This window comes from Neomonachus schauinslandi, chromosome 11 (assembly GCF_002201575.2).
Source record: "Neomonachus schauinslandi chromosome 11, ASM220157v2, whole genome shotgun sequence".
Taxonomy (NCBI): domain Eukaryota; kingdom Metazoa; phylum Chordata; class Mammalia; order Carnivora; family Phocidae; genus Neomonachus; species Neomonachus schauinslandi.
The window spans coordinates 15,601,779-15,614,438 of NC_058413.1; the positions used below are offsets into that span (position 1 = coordinate 15,601,779).

Here is a 12,660-nt window from a genome sequence, read left to right on the forward strand (position 1 = left end):
CAGAGCAAGGGCCTGGCACGGCCTCCCTAGGGGGATACTGGTCAGAAGCCACCTCTGGTGCTCTGCTCTCACAGCCCGAAGGTCAGAGGGAAGGAGCTGGGGACAGCTGGAAGGGAGGCCTGCCTCAGGGCTGGTGAGACAGGATCCCCCTTTCCCAAGGTCTTTACTTGCTAAGAGGAGCCTGCCCAAAACAAAACAAAACAAAACAAAACAAATGCGCAGCGGGGAGCAGGTGGCCAGGGCTGCACAGGAAACACAGCCAGTAATGTTTACCTCCACGGGGCCTGGTGGGGGCAGGCACCTAGCCCACCCTTTCCCTTCCCTTCCCTTCCCTTCCCTTTTCCATCAGCTTCAGAGCCTCATCCAGGAATGGTGGTGCCTGGGCCCACCCTGATCCATTCCTCCCCAGACCCACCCAGACAGCTACAGGAAGGAGGAAGCAGAAGGCAAGGAAGAGTTGGGGGTGGGGTGGGGGTGAGTCCCCTTTGACCTGATCTGGAAGGCAGGGTGGCAGGCAGGAGGTGGGCGAGCGGGTGGGGCCTGGGGTCCCTGTGGGCAGGCGAGCCGGGGCTCTGGCCGGGGCTCCAGGCTGCTGGCCTGTGGCTGAGCAAGTCCTAGTTTGGAGAGCGAGCCGCTGTGGCTGCTCCTCTACCCCCTCCCCCTCGCCACCCTCCTCCCCCGAGCCTGAGACAGCCGTTATGAAAATAACCCGATTGGTAACCAACTGCACTTCCTCTCCCAGCGGCCGCTCCAGGCCCTGCAGCAAGCAGGCGGCCGGTGGGCGGCGGGCGGCCGGCGCACACTCGCACCAGTCCTGCCTCCTGGCTTCTCTTCCCGAAGGCCCCAGAGCCGGGCTGAGCAAAAGCCCAGTAGCCTCCCCTCCACCTGGTACCCGGGAGAGCGCACACAGCCCCTGCCTTGGCTCCTGGAGGAGGTCTGGGGAGGCAGACGTGGGGGGTGGGGCGTGCCCCTCTGGCTACCTAATGTCCTCTCGCACCCACTGGACAGGTGTTCTGGGGTCTGGGGCAAGCGTCTGAGACAGCTAATCACTGGCGCCCGTCAAAATAACCACAAAAACAGATATCCGTCAAGTCTGTCACAACTTACAAAGCACTTTTTCACAAGCATTATCAGACAGGAGGCTTGTGATTCTGCTGCGCGGGTGGATTATGGTCCCAGCTAGCCAACAGGGCACCTGAGGCTCCCGGAGGCCTGTGGCTGCCCGAGCTCAGAAGTGGCTGAGCTGGGGCCATCCACCCTGGGTGTCCCGGCCCCCCCCAAGGGGGCCTGCCAGAGCTGCCCCGGCTTGTGTCCTGGAGAGGCCAGCCCATGTCACACAAATCCTATCCAGAATGCCATCCCCCTCCCCCAGCTCACACTCCTGGCTCTCAAGGGTTGACAGTGGCAGCTCTCAAACTTCCACGACCTTTTACGTTCTTAAAAATTACTGAAGATCCCCAAAAGGTTTTGTTTACAGGGATAAGAGCTATTGCTATTTACCATATTAGAAATTAAAACTGAAAAATTTAAAAAATATTGACTCATCTAAAAACAGTAAGCTCAGGACGCCTGGTGGCTCAGTCGGGTAAGCATCTGCCTTTGGCTCAGGTCATGATCCCGGGCTCCCTGCTCATCGGGGAGCTTGCTTCTCCCTCGGCTCACTGCTTGTGTTCCCTCTCTCATACACGCTCTCTCAAATAAATACAATCTTAAAAAAACCCAAAACCCAAAACAAAAAACCCCCAATAAACTCATTACGTGTTAACATAAATAACATACTTTTTTAAATTTTTTATTTATTTTTTTATTTTTTAAAGATTTTATTTATTTATTTGACAGAGAGAGAGAAACAGCATGAGAGGGGATAGGGTCAGAGGGAGAAGCAGGCTCCCCACTGAGCCGGGAGCACGATGTGGGACTCGATCCCAGGACTCAGGGATCATGAGCTGAGCCGAAGGCAGTCGCTTAACCAACTGAGCCACCCAGGCGCCCAACATACTTTTTTTTTTTAAAAAACACCCTGCATTTTCTTAAAAAAAAAAATTAGCTAGAAGAGTGTCATTGTTTTAACTTTTGCAAATCTCTTTAATTTCTGGTTTAATAGAAGACAGCTGGATTCTCCTATCGGCCTCTGCAGTCAATCTGTTGTGATATGTTGTTTTGGTGGAGAATGTGAAGAAAATTCTGCCTCACACTGACATGTAGTTAGAAGAGGAAAGAGTATTTTAAGCCTTTTCAGGCAATTATGGATGTTCTTCTTTGCTACTACATTAAAATATGACAAGTGGTAGTTTCTTAAAGGTTAGTGGCGATGTGGAATCTGAAACCATATCAATGAACTTTTCACTGGTCTATCTTGCATTTTGCATTCTGTAACATCAAGCATTGGAAAATGTATTTTACTGAGTTAGGCAGATCTTCCAAGTGTTGACACATTTCCTTATACAAAATCAAGAAATCATCACTACTTGCTAACATCACTACTGGTCTCATCAGAAAAGTCTTTTAGGTCCTGAGAAGCTGTCAGGCCCTAGACGGTGGACACAAGGTCTCTAAAATTCTGATTTTTGCTTTTCAAAGGCTCAAAACTAGCAACAAATACTGATAGTGGTTTTAAAGTGACAAGCTCACTTCATTCATTTTTGAGAAAATGTCTGCCAAATACCCAAGAGTCTGAAGAGTTTTAGTTTGGTCTGTCAGGTGTTCTTTCACGTTAAAATGGTGTTCCTTAAAAAAAGTAACAGGTACAGCTCACAACTCAGCAGCAAAACCACTTTTCAAGACAAGCATCACAGTCCGGTTCGCAGCAAAACTGCCTTCTTCACACAGAATATTTGGAAAGATGTATACTCAAGGATCTGAACTTTGCAAAATTATACGGCATTTTGTTGTTGTGAGCACGAGGCACACAACGGCTTCTAGTTTACGTTGTGGGCCCGGCCTCGGTTTGCGCCGAAGTTCCAGCCGCGCCACACCACCCTTGCTTTTACAGTCAGTGCAAATGCTAACACGGTGGAAAGGGCACGAACCAGGGCAGCTCTGAAAGTATCATTATGCAAACAGTTCCAAAGGCACCAATCCTCTGGAAGGGTCGTGGGCACCCCCAGGACCATACTTTGGGAACCACTAGTTCAGAACGAATTCCAAATCCTCCGGCCTGGCAGGCGCGGCTTCTGCAGTTGTGGCAGTAACTCAGCCTCCCATGTCCTGACGCAAACCCGTGGGTTCTGACCGAGCCATCCTGTCCTCTGTCCCCCAGTCCGGCCGTGCGCACAGCATACCCTCCACCTGGAATACTGGCCCCTTCCCACCCCGTATCAAAATCCCCCCTGCTCACAACTGCCCCAGGTGAGAATGCACCACTCCCACTAGTCACCTCACACCACTTATTTGGCTTCTTCTCTGCCACCGGACCTCTGGGAGCCCTAATTCTTTCAAATCCATATGCCTTGTTCCTCCCACCTGGCCACCAGGCCCCAAGCTCCCGGGGGCCAGGGCCCAGGTCTTGTGCATCTGGGCACGGCCCTGCACAGTGCCTAGCAGAGTCCAGTGTTTACCACCGATGGGCTCAGGAGGAAGGAAAAGGGAATTCCGTGGGGGAGGGGCGAGAGCCGTAAAGGAAGAGAAGGGCTTCCTCTGCCTCGGGTACTGCACCCAAGGGCTGACCACAGGGCCCAGGCCGGCCCAAGCCACTTCTCTTTGTTGGGCACAAGGGGATGGCAACAGCTTTTGTTTTAGCAGCTACCTCCCCCTCCTCTGCAGAGTGACCAGCTGAGGCCCCTTTCGGGGCCAGGTGCCAATGCCCACTCCACGCTCTCCGTGGCTTTCCTTGTGAAACTCGGACAGCAGGACTTGGCAACGTGAGGGTGGTGGGCAAGGAGGGGAGAGGAGGAGTGACTCAGATGCTTGGGGGCTGGGCCCGGGCCCAAGCCCCCGCTCTGAGCTCCTTGCTGAAGCACTCCGTCTCTCCTTCGTGTCCCAAGTCCCTGTCTCAGGGTCAGGCTCCTGCAAAGCCGGGGAGAAACGTCTGCGGAATGACTGACTCACTCACCCCTTTAGAGCCTCCCCTCCCAGCAGCACCACAGTTCATTTTAAAGTGACCGTTGACCCCTGATTGGTCTTCCACTGTCAGCTGAGCCAAACGCAAAGCCCTGGGCCAGGACTCGACCAGCCCCTCGGCCTCCTGTCCCTTATCTTCCGTACCTTCTTACATTTTACTTGACAGACACACAATGCGCTTTGTGCCAGGCACTGTTCTAAGCATTTTACAAATTTAAACTCAGTGAACTTCATTAAGATGATTAGTATTATTATCCCCATTTTATAGGTGAGGAAACTGAGGCACAAAGAGATTAAATAACTTGCCTGTGGTCATACAGCTACGAAGTGGCAGATTCTAACCCAGAGTCTGCTCCAGGTCCATGCTTGAAACCCCTCACTCTCCACCTCTGGAAGGGGCCCTCTGTGCTCATGCCTTTGGCACCCAGTAGTCTATCTGGAATACCATTCCCCTCTTCTCCTTAGTGACCTCTCTCATCTTTTTCCTCTTGTCTTTTCAGAGTTGGCTCAGACACTGGCTCTGCTGCGAAGTTCCTCCCAGCCCCCTCTCCCGGGGGGTTGGCTGCTCCCACACTCAGGCCCTCTCTTGGTTATTCTCCGCCATCAGAGCTAGTTTGCAAGTCTGTACCCCCCACCAGACTGTGAGCCCCTGGGGACCATCAACTGCCCGTAATTGCATCCCCAGGGTTTAGAAGTGCTGGACTCGGACTGAAGAGGGAACGGAGGAAACAATGAATGGTCCAGGCTCCGCCACATGGATGAAGCTGAGAGCAAAGAGCTCCGGGCACACCGACCCAGAGGTTGGCCGGCTCCTGAGGCCTTCTTGCCAGCACCGGGTGGACAAGTTGCTGGTTTGGGCTCTTGCGTCTCAGAGGCACACGCTGAAACCGATCCCTGACGGGGTTGCCTATATGTCTCCGAGTCTCCCAAGCCCCTGCTGGCCCCCAGGTCCTTCTTCCCTCCTGGCCAAGACCTCTCGTTGCCCTCTCCTGTATCTGCAGCAGGCTCCCATTCCCCATCTGTGCGGACAGCATGCCCCCCCACCATCCCTCATTCAAAATTTAACTCCCTCTGTGCTTTCTGTCCCTGTTGCTCCCTCCTCCATCCCCTAGAAGATCTTCTCAGAATCAGCCGTCAACCCCTCCCCCCCAACTCCCCACCCTGCTTCTGTGCACAACACGCAGGGCCTTTTCCTGCCTTTGAGGCACTGTGCCTAAAATCTCTCGGAGAAGTCGCAGGAGACAAAGAGCTTTTGCAAGGATTTGGGACTCAAAGGTCCAGAGGGGTTCTGCCTCTGACCAGCTACAGGACCTCAAGTGCAAGTCTCTCAACCTGTCTGAGCCTCAATTTCCTCATCTGATACTTGGGGATAACACCCACCCTGTCTTCCTCATGGGAGCTTGAAAGTTTGTTCACGGTAACCAATTCTTCAGTTGACCAAAACTTTAAAGAAAGGAAATTAACCCCAGAGATCTAAACATTAGGACAACCACTTTGGAGCATAGCTTGGCAACGACTATCTAAGGGGAAGATACACCACCCTGTAACCAAGCACCAGTGGAATGAACACACGAGGAGCCACGTCCTGGAACAGTCTCTGGAGGACTGCTTCCAACGGCAAAGATACTGCCAACAACCTAACTGTCCATCAACAGGGGACTGGCCAAATAGGCTGTCATCCAGTTGCAAAAGGGATTAGTATATAGCAGTCAAAACGGGTACATCAGAGCTCGTGTCTCAAGATGGTTAAATCTCCAAAACGATACGGAGGAAAAAACTTGAATTCAGAATATGTACGGTACACCATTTAAATCAAGTGCAAAACCATCCAGAACAGTACTATGTGTTGCTACGGATGGATACCTATGTAGGAAACATTTTTAAAAGGCATGAGAATACAAATACACAAAAAATAGGATTGTGGTTTCCTCTGGGGAGGGAGACAGGGGGCCTCTACCTCTATCTAAAGTAAATACAGCACGATGGTATGATTTGACCAAAGTGGTGGGTGTTACATGATTCTGTACGCTTTTCTAATTGTAAAATATTTTGTGCTTTTTAAAAGATTTTTTAAAATAATTTTTAAGAAAGCCCCTCCTCCCCTGAGGGAGAACAGCTCCCTGGGGCTGCCCTGGGTCTTCCATGAATGGGTTTCAGCAGTGGCATGGAACCCCAACTATGTTCCTTACACTGTCTCATAGTAGGAACCCCGTGTCTGTGGGGCCGGAAGGTCTCCCCCCAAAGGATGCCTTCCAGAGGAGGGTGAGCGGGTGGCAGGTTGTGTCAGTGGGGTGTCTGTGTGGGCTGGGGAGCAGGAACCAGCTTGCTCCCTTTCACAACCGCCCCCGCCTTAGTAAAATGTCAGCAAGCTGGGGAAGGGGGGGCGGAGAGCCAGGCAAGCTGTTAACCCGCGAGATGCTGATGCTGGGGCGTGGGTGGTGCAGGCCCAGGCTCCCAGACAGCTATTTTGGCATGTGCTGTGATCGGGCTCAGCCCTGGCAGGGGAGAGGCCTCTACGTGGGAGCTCTGGACTGGTGCTCTGCCAGAAGCAAGGGGGAGGAGGTCTCTGAAAGGGAGGGAGAGGGCTCCGGGGCCCTTCCTCTCTCTTCAGACCTCTCACCGTGAGGTGCTGAGCACAAATGAGGCCCAGTGCACTGTGCTCTCCCTCCCCAGCACCTCTCCCCAGGCCACAGGCCACAGGCCACCCGTGACCTCAGGGTGATATCAAGGGTTCCTCTGAACATGTCTCTTGAGTCTTCTGCAACGTGTACTTTGAAAGCAAGATAAAAGATCACAGACTTGCCCCTCCACTCCACACCCAGCCAGGGAGCCCACGACAACCTGCTCACAACCCATTCTCCCTCACACTCTCATAGTCCCATACCCAAGGGTCCCCCCAGCCCAGCCTTGCTCCCCCTGCAGCTGGGATCCTGGTGGCAGTTCTCCCTTGGGGTCCAGGAGCGGAACGTCTCATGGGTCTCACTCCACTCCCATACAAGACAGAGCACTCAAACCCCTTTTTAGGCTCTACCAGTTTGGGGATGGGAGACTAAAACAAGAAAAGGGTGCTTGTAAGTAGGACAGCCTGTGTTGTGAAAAGATCCAGTGTGAGCTGCAGGATCCTGGGCCAGGCCTCTGACCTCTTTGAGCCTTTGTTTCTCATCTGTAAAATGGGAATAAAACCAACTACGAGACTAAGGATTACACGAAACGGATAGATTTACAGACTTCTGGCAACTGTGCACTGCCAGAGAAAGATGAGCTGGCACATCACACACCTGGATGCAGGGGAGTGTGGGGAAGGGTGGGAGTGCTCGTGTTCTCAGCCTCCTCCTCCTCTCCCTGGGCCACAGAGCTCCTGGTCTCAGACCTGCTCTCCACCACCTAACCAGGTCCCTGGTGTCTCAGCTGAGGAAGGGGGCAAAAAGGAAAGAGGGCAGAATGATACATAGCTCCTCAAGGGCATCTGGTCACTGCTCTGGCCTACTCTTTTCCTACCCAAAACTACCTTCCAAGGCTCCCAGCCCTGACTAGAGTGCCAGGCAGATCCCACGCCGAGAACTCTGGGGGTCCCCTAAGGGCATCAGAGGCTCCACAAAGGAAACAGAGGAAGCAGTCGAGTGCTTGGCACCACCCAGAGATGCACCCACTAACCTTGCCCAGGAACAAGGGGAGCCAGTAAGCCTAGATGCACGTGCAGCAGTTTCTCCTTCTTACCCCCACCGTCTCCCATGATGACTTACAGAACTGCTCAGGGGGCAGCAGCAGCCTCCAGGAGGCAGAGGGGGCAGGGAGGAGGACAGGTGGAGGGTAGGGTGGAAGGTGCCAGATGAGGATTCCTCAGAACACAAGGCAGGCTGTGGGGTCCTGAGATGTGGTACAAGCTGACACGATACTGGAGTCAGGGGACTGGTGTTGGGGTCCCAGATAACCCCTAGCTAGCTGTGAGACCTTGGCCCAGTCAAGGCCACATCACTGGGCCTCAATCTTTAGGGAGGGGGAGGGGGAGGGGGGGGGTTGGGCCAGGTACTGTGGAAGCTCCCGCCCAGCCTGCCTTCTGCCTCCTTCTGATCGGCTCTGCTCTGGCGGCGGAGTATCAGGTAACTGGCCAGTGGGAGGTGTCTGTGGGTCCACCCACAGCAGGTGTTTGGTACAAGTGGACTAGCTGGAAGGAGACTCTCCCCTCCCACCACCCTCTCCGCAATGGTAGCTGTCGCCCCCCTGTGTCGCTCTAGCAGTACTGCAAGGACAAGTTGCCCGTCAGCTTCTGGCCATTGAAACTCTCTCTAGCCTTTGTAGGGATATAGGGACCCAACCTCTGCTTCTCCAAGAGCCCGGGCACAGGCCAAGTCTCAGGGCCAGTGTGCCCACTCACTTCCTCCTCTGCTTGGGGGGATGACTGGCAAATTCTGGAGAGGGCTCCAGGAAGCCGAGGAGGGCAGGTCGGATTTTCTTTCCCCTACCTCCAGCTGCCCGGGGCCTAGGCTTTCTCTGACTAGGGTCACTCAGTCCTTCTTCTACCTTGCCTGGGAGGACATCCACTCTCCTGTTCTCTTTTGCCAGCTGGGGAAGCTCTGTATCCTGAGATTTGACCTTTTTGGAGTACGGTACGGAGAGACAACGACAAGAGTTGCCCATCCCCTCCCCTGACCTGTAAGCCAGTGTGTGGCAGCAAAGGAAGACAGACAGTCCTATCCCAGTTCCCGACCTCGGCTGGCTCCATGCTGGCACATGACATTGGGGGGGGGGGGCGGGGCGGCAGCAGAATGGGGTAAACTGACGCAAGCTCAGCCACTCGGGTCCCTTTTTCTTCTCCAGCTGGCAGGAACCCAGGGACTCTTACTTGCACCTGGTCCTCTGGACACCTGGGCCACTCCCAGTATTAGCCTGAGTAGGACAAACCACCCAAAAAGGCTTCTTTGTTCCCAGGCATCCGGCACCACAGACGGGGGTTCTCGCCTCTGCAAGAGGCATCCCTCAACACATGCCTCCCCAACCACTGCAGAAACCAGCCCAAACTTCAGCTCAGGCAGCCCAGCGGGCACCCTCTACCAGTCTGGACTGCAGGCCCATGCTCACTTGGGGCCATGTGGCATCACCTCTAAATGGGACCTATTGTCTCAAACTTGTTCCACAGGTGCATTTCCTGCTCTCTGGGAACTAATGACTTTGAGCACTAAGGAAGGGCAGGGGTGGCAGAGCCAATGCTCAGGCTCCCAGGGGCTCTGGAGGCCCAGGCTCGTCTAGGTGTGTGAAACGCCAAGTAATTTCTGATGCCCCTGCGGTGCAAAACCAGTTAATCCACAAGCTGTGCGACCTGCCCAGGGTCAGGCTGCTGGGACCAGGCCAGAGGAGAAGGAAGTCCTCTCTCTAGGTGGGCCCTGGAAGAGCAGGAGGAGACGGAGTCAATTTCCCTCCCACTTCTGACTGACCACCCCCTAGGCCAGTAGGATCTGAAGGATAAGGACAGAGGAAAACCCGTATGTCCTGGGATTAGGGCAGGGCCTATACAGATTCTTCCGGGAGGGGCTGATGGTTCCCAGCAAGGGTCCATGAGGTGGAATGGAGCTGGGAGCATCATGGCCTGGCTTTTTGTCTTGCTACGCTACAAGAGAGGAGATTCTTACTGCTCCCCAGATTCCAAGAGGGTTAAGCCAGTTGTGGGGGTCTGAGATGTGCTTTAAAGAAAAACCTCTTTAAGGAAGATGCCGAAGAGGCTGCCATTCAGGAACTGTTCTACCTGCCCAGATCGGGGATGGCAAACGCACGGCCGATGTACCACCACTACCCCTCCCCAGCCCACAGCAGAGTGCTGATTATAGACCCAACCACCAAGCCAAGATCCGAATGCAGCAGCCACCACCAATCTATGTGTCCTCTTTGGTCCTCCCTTCCAGCCACTGTCGATTCACTTATCAGGGCCCTCAGCCCCAAGGTGTGAGGATGGGGTAAATGCAGAGAAGAGCCTGGTTAAGGGTGAGGAAAAGATGGACGGGAGGGGCTGGCTTCAGCTAGGGCACTGGGGACTTTTACCTGAAAACAGCAACCAGCAAAGGTGGCTGGACCAGATTAAAAAAGCATTAAAGGGGTCATGCCCAAAGCAAGTGTACTATTCCAAACGTCTGCCCCCTTACTCCAACCCAAGCAAGGGGGAGGGGGCTCAGGCCCAGTGGCCATCTGATTCTCTGAGTTCCTGTGCCTGTCAGGAAAGTCTTTTCCCCTCACTGCCCTCTCCCTGACTCTACTGGGCTTTCCGAATATATTCATTTCTGAATGCCCCACTGCCCCAGCACAGAGCTACTACGCAGAGACACTCCTTACTTGCTTCCAGAGGTCGCTGTTTGATTTTCTTCTCATTAAGCAGCCTATCAGATCACTTACCATCCCCAGAGTGATGTAATACTTTGGTCCTCAAATCTGGCAGCATATTAGAAACACTTGCGAAGCTTTAAAACAAAACAAAACAAAACACCCAGGCCCAATCTCCAGACCTGATTAGTCAGGCGTGCTAAGGATAAGATCTAGGAATCTGAATTTCCTAAAGCTCCCTAGGTCATTGTGATGTTCTGTTCAGGAACCTGGTCTAGAGAAAGGGTTTTTTGGAGTAGAGTTCAAACTCTATCTCTCCCTCTGACTTGCTGTGTGACTCTGGGCAAACCACTTATCTCTTTGAGCCTGTGTTTTTCCTCATCTATAAAAATGGAAAAGTCACACCTATCCTGCTTAGAGAATTACGTAAAGGTATTTGTTGGTTTTCTTGCTTCTTGTCCTTCCCCTGAACGTGCCTGGGGTTCATCCCACATGCACAAACCTGTGCCCTTCAGGAGGGGCACAGCCACAGGTCACAGGAGCCCAACACTTGGTACCCTGAGGGCAGGGACAGGAAGCCTCTGGCGGAGCCCCTCCCTCCCCCTCCGGAGCCTGTGAACACTGGAGGCTACATCCTGCAGAGCTGGGTGTAAACTGCTCCATCTTGTCGGGCTGTGGGTGACAAAACAGAGGCACTGGAAGCCTTGCTCCCTGCCCCGTTTTATATGACATTGAAGCTTGTGTGGCTTCACAAGAGCCCATGGAGCTCCATCTGCCAGTGTGAGAATCGTGATCTCTGTGTGTGCTTGGTGACACGGACACAAAGAACAGGGCCCTGGCCAGGGTAAGGCTGGCCGAGGGCATAGGTCGGCATTATGGGTTCACCAACCCGCACAACAGGAGAAAACTGCCCATGTTATTGGTGGGTAAAGTCTACCCTGGGAAAGGTCAGGGTAAAGCTCGGGGAGGGGGTGTGCTGAATGCCACCAAGCAGGGCAACCGAAGAAAAGTGAGAGGGAGGCCTTGGGCAGGCTCCAAGTGGTCAGAGTCCAGCCTGAGTTGGCTCTGGGGTCCTGAGCTGATTGGCTGCAAGCTCCCTGGCCACTGGAGAAGGGCAGGGGTCAGTCAGGAAAAAGCCCAAGGATCCAGGTGGGGTACTCATGGGACCTCATGGTGTAAGGTGAGGGAAGGTGGAGACCTTCCCTCACCTTACACCAGGGCTGCATGGCAGGAAGCGACTCCCAGCCAACACGGGCACACATGCCATGAGCTGCCTGCACTCAATCTTTCCACACCCTCCCCCAGTTCCTAAGGAGCTTGAACAGCCAGGATTCCAGACTGCAGCCCACCCTATCCCTTACCCAGCAAGAGCTGGATGGGGATAAGGGGGAGAAATGCCTACTGCCTAGCCCAGGTAGAGGCTGGGGTCTCTCCACTAATTAAAAGCAATATAGAACAAGTGGCCAGGCACCCCCCAACCTCAAGGAGAGGCTTAAAGTGATGAGCAATTAGCTCAGTGACCAGTGCTCTGGGACAGCCATGTGTTGTGACAGTATCAACAGAGGCCATGTTCTGCAGATGCCATGCAGCGGTGGTAGGCAAACGGCCCCACCGAGGCGCGGGGGGTGGGGTGGGGCCGTGACTGCGGCCAGGGGGGCTCAGAGGGGGCCCTGTTCTCTCAGTGCCCAGAACGGGTGAGTGTCCAGTCACGGGGGCCCTGCCTGCTGGTCCTACCCTGCAGGCAAGTAGGAAGCTGACCCCGTCTCGGTACCACAGAGGAGGCGCGCTAAGCTGCCGGTGCCAGCGAATGACTCCCACTCGGTGCCAGTGCCGGGACGCTGGAGGATGACCCCGACGCGGAGCCAGCCCCAGACAGCCCGCACTGCCCGTGCCCGGCGGAGACCTCCACTCGCTGTCATTCCCGAGACGGCCGAGCGACGCCTCCCGGTGCCCGGCGCCGTATCCGCCCGGTGCCGCGGTGCCCACCCCGCTGCCGCCGCGCTCACCTGTGCCCGAAGAGCCGCAGCCCTGGGAAGCGCCGCTTGTTGAGGCGCCGCGGCGCCTTGTCCGGCTCGGGACCCGCGTCGCGCTCGGAGCCGCTGGACGAGGCGGAGGCCGACTCCGAGTCGCTGCTCCGAGCCTCGGGGCTGCCGTCCCGCGGCTCCATCCGGCCCTAGCCCCGGCCGGCGGCGGGCCCGCGGGAGACGCCCATGCCGGGCCGGCGGCCGGGGCTCAGCACGCCATAGAGCCGCGGGACGGCAGCCCCGAGGCTCGGAGCAGCGACTCGGAGTC

The 12,660-nt window shown here is 54.9% G+C and overlaps 1 protein-coding gene across 7 annotated transcripts in view; it reads right to left on the reverse strand.

Annotated features, from left to right (window-relative positions):
• Positions 1 to 12,660, reverse strand: part of DGKZ (diacylglycerol kinase zeta) — a 41,128-nt gene that overhangs the window by 16,918 nt on the left and 11,550 nt on the right. For 4 of the 7 annotated variants that reach the window (XM_021685405.2, XM_044919830.1, XM_021685404.2 and 1 more), the window contains exon 1: positions 12,375 to 12,604. The exons of the other annotated variants lie outside the window; for them this stretch is intronic. In XM_021685405.2, coding sequence (XP_021541080.1) covers positions 12,375 to 12,535 — 161 coding nt within the window. In that variant the 5' untranslated portion in view covers positions 12,536 to 12,604. Of the gene's footprint in view, positions 1 to 12,374; positions 12,605 to 12,660 lie in introns of those variants that run through there. 7 annotated transcript variants of the gene reach the window in all.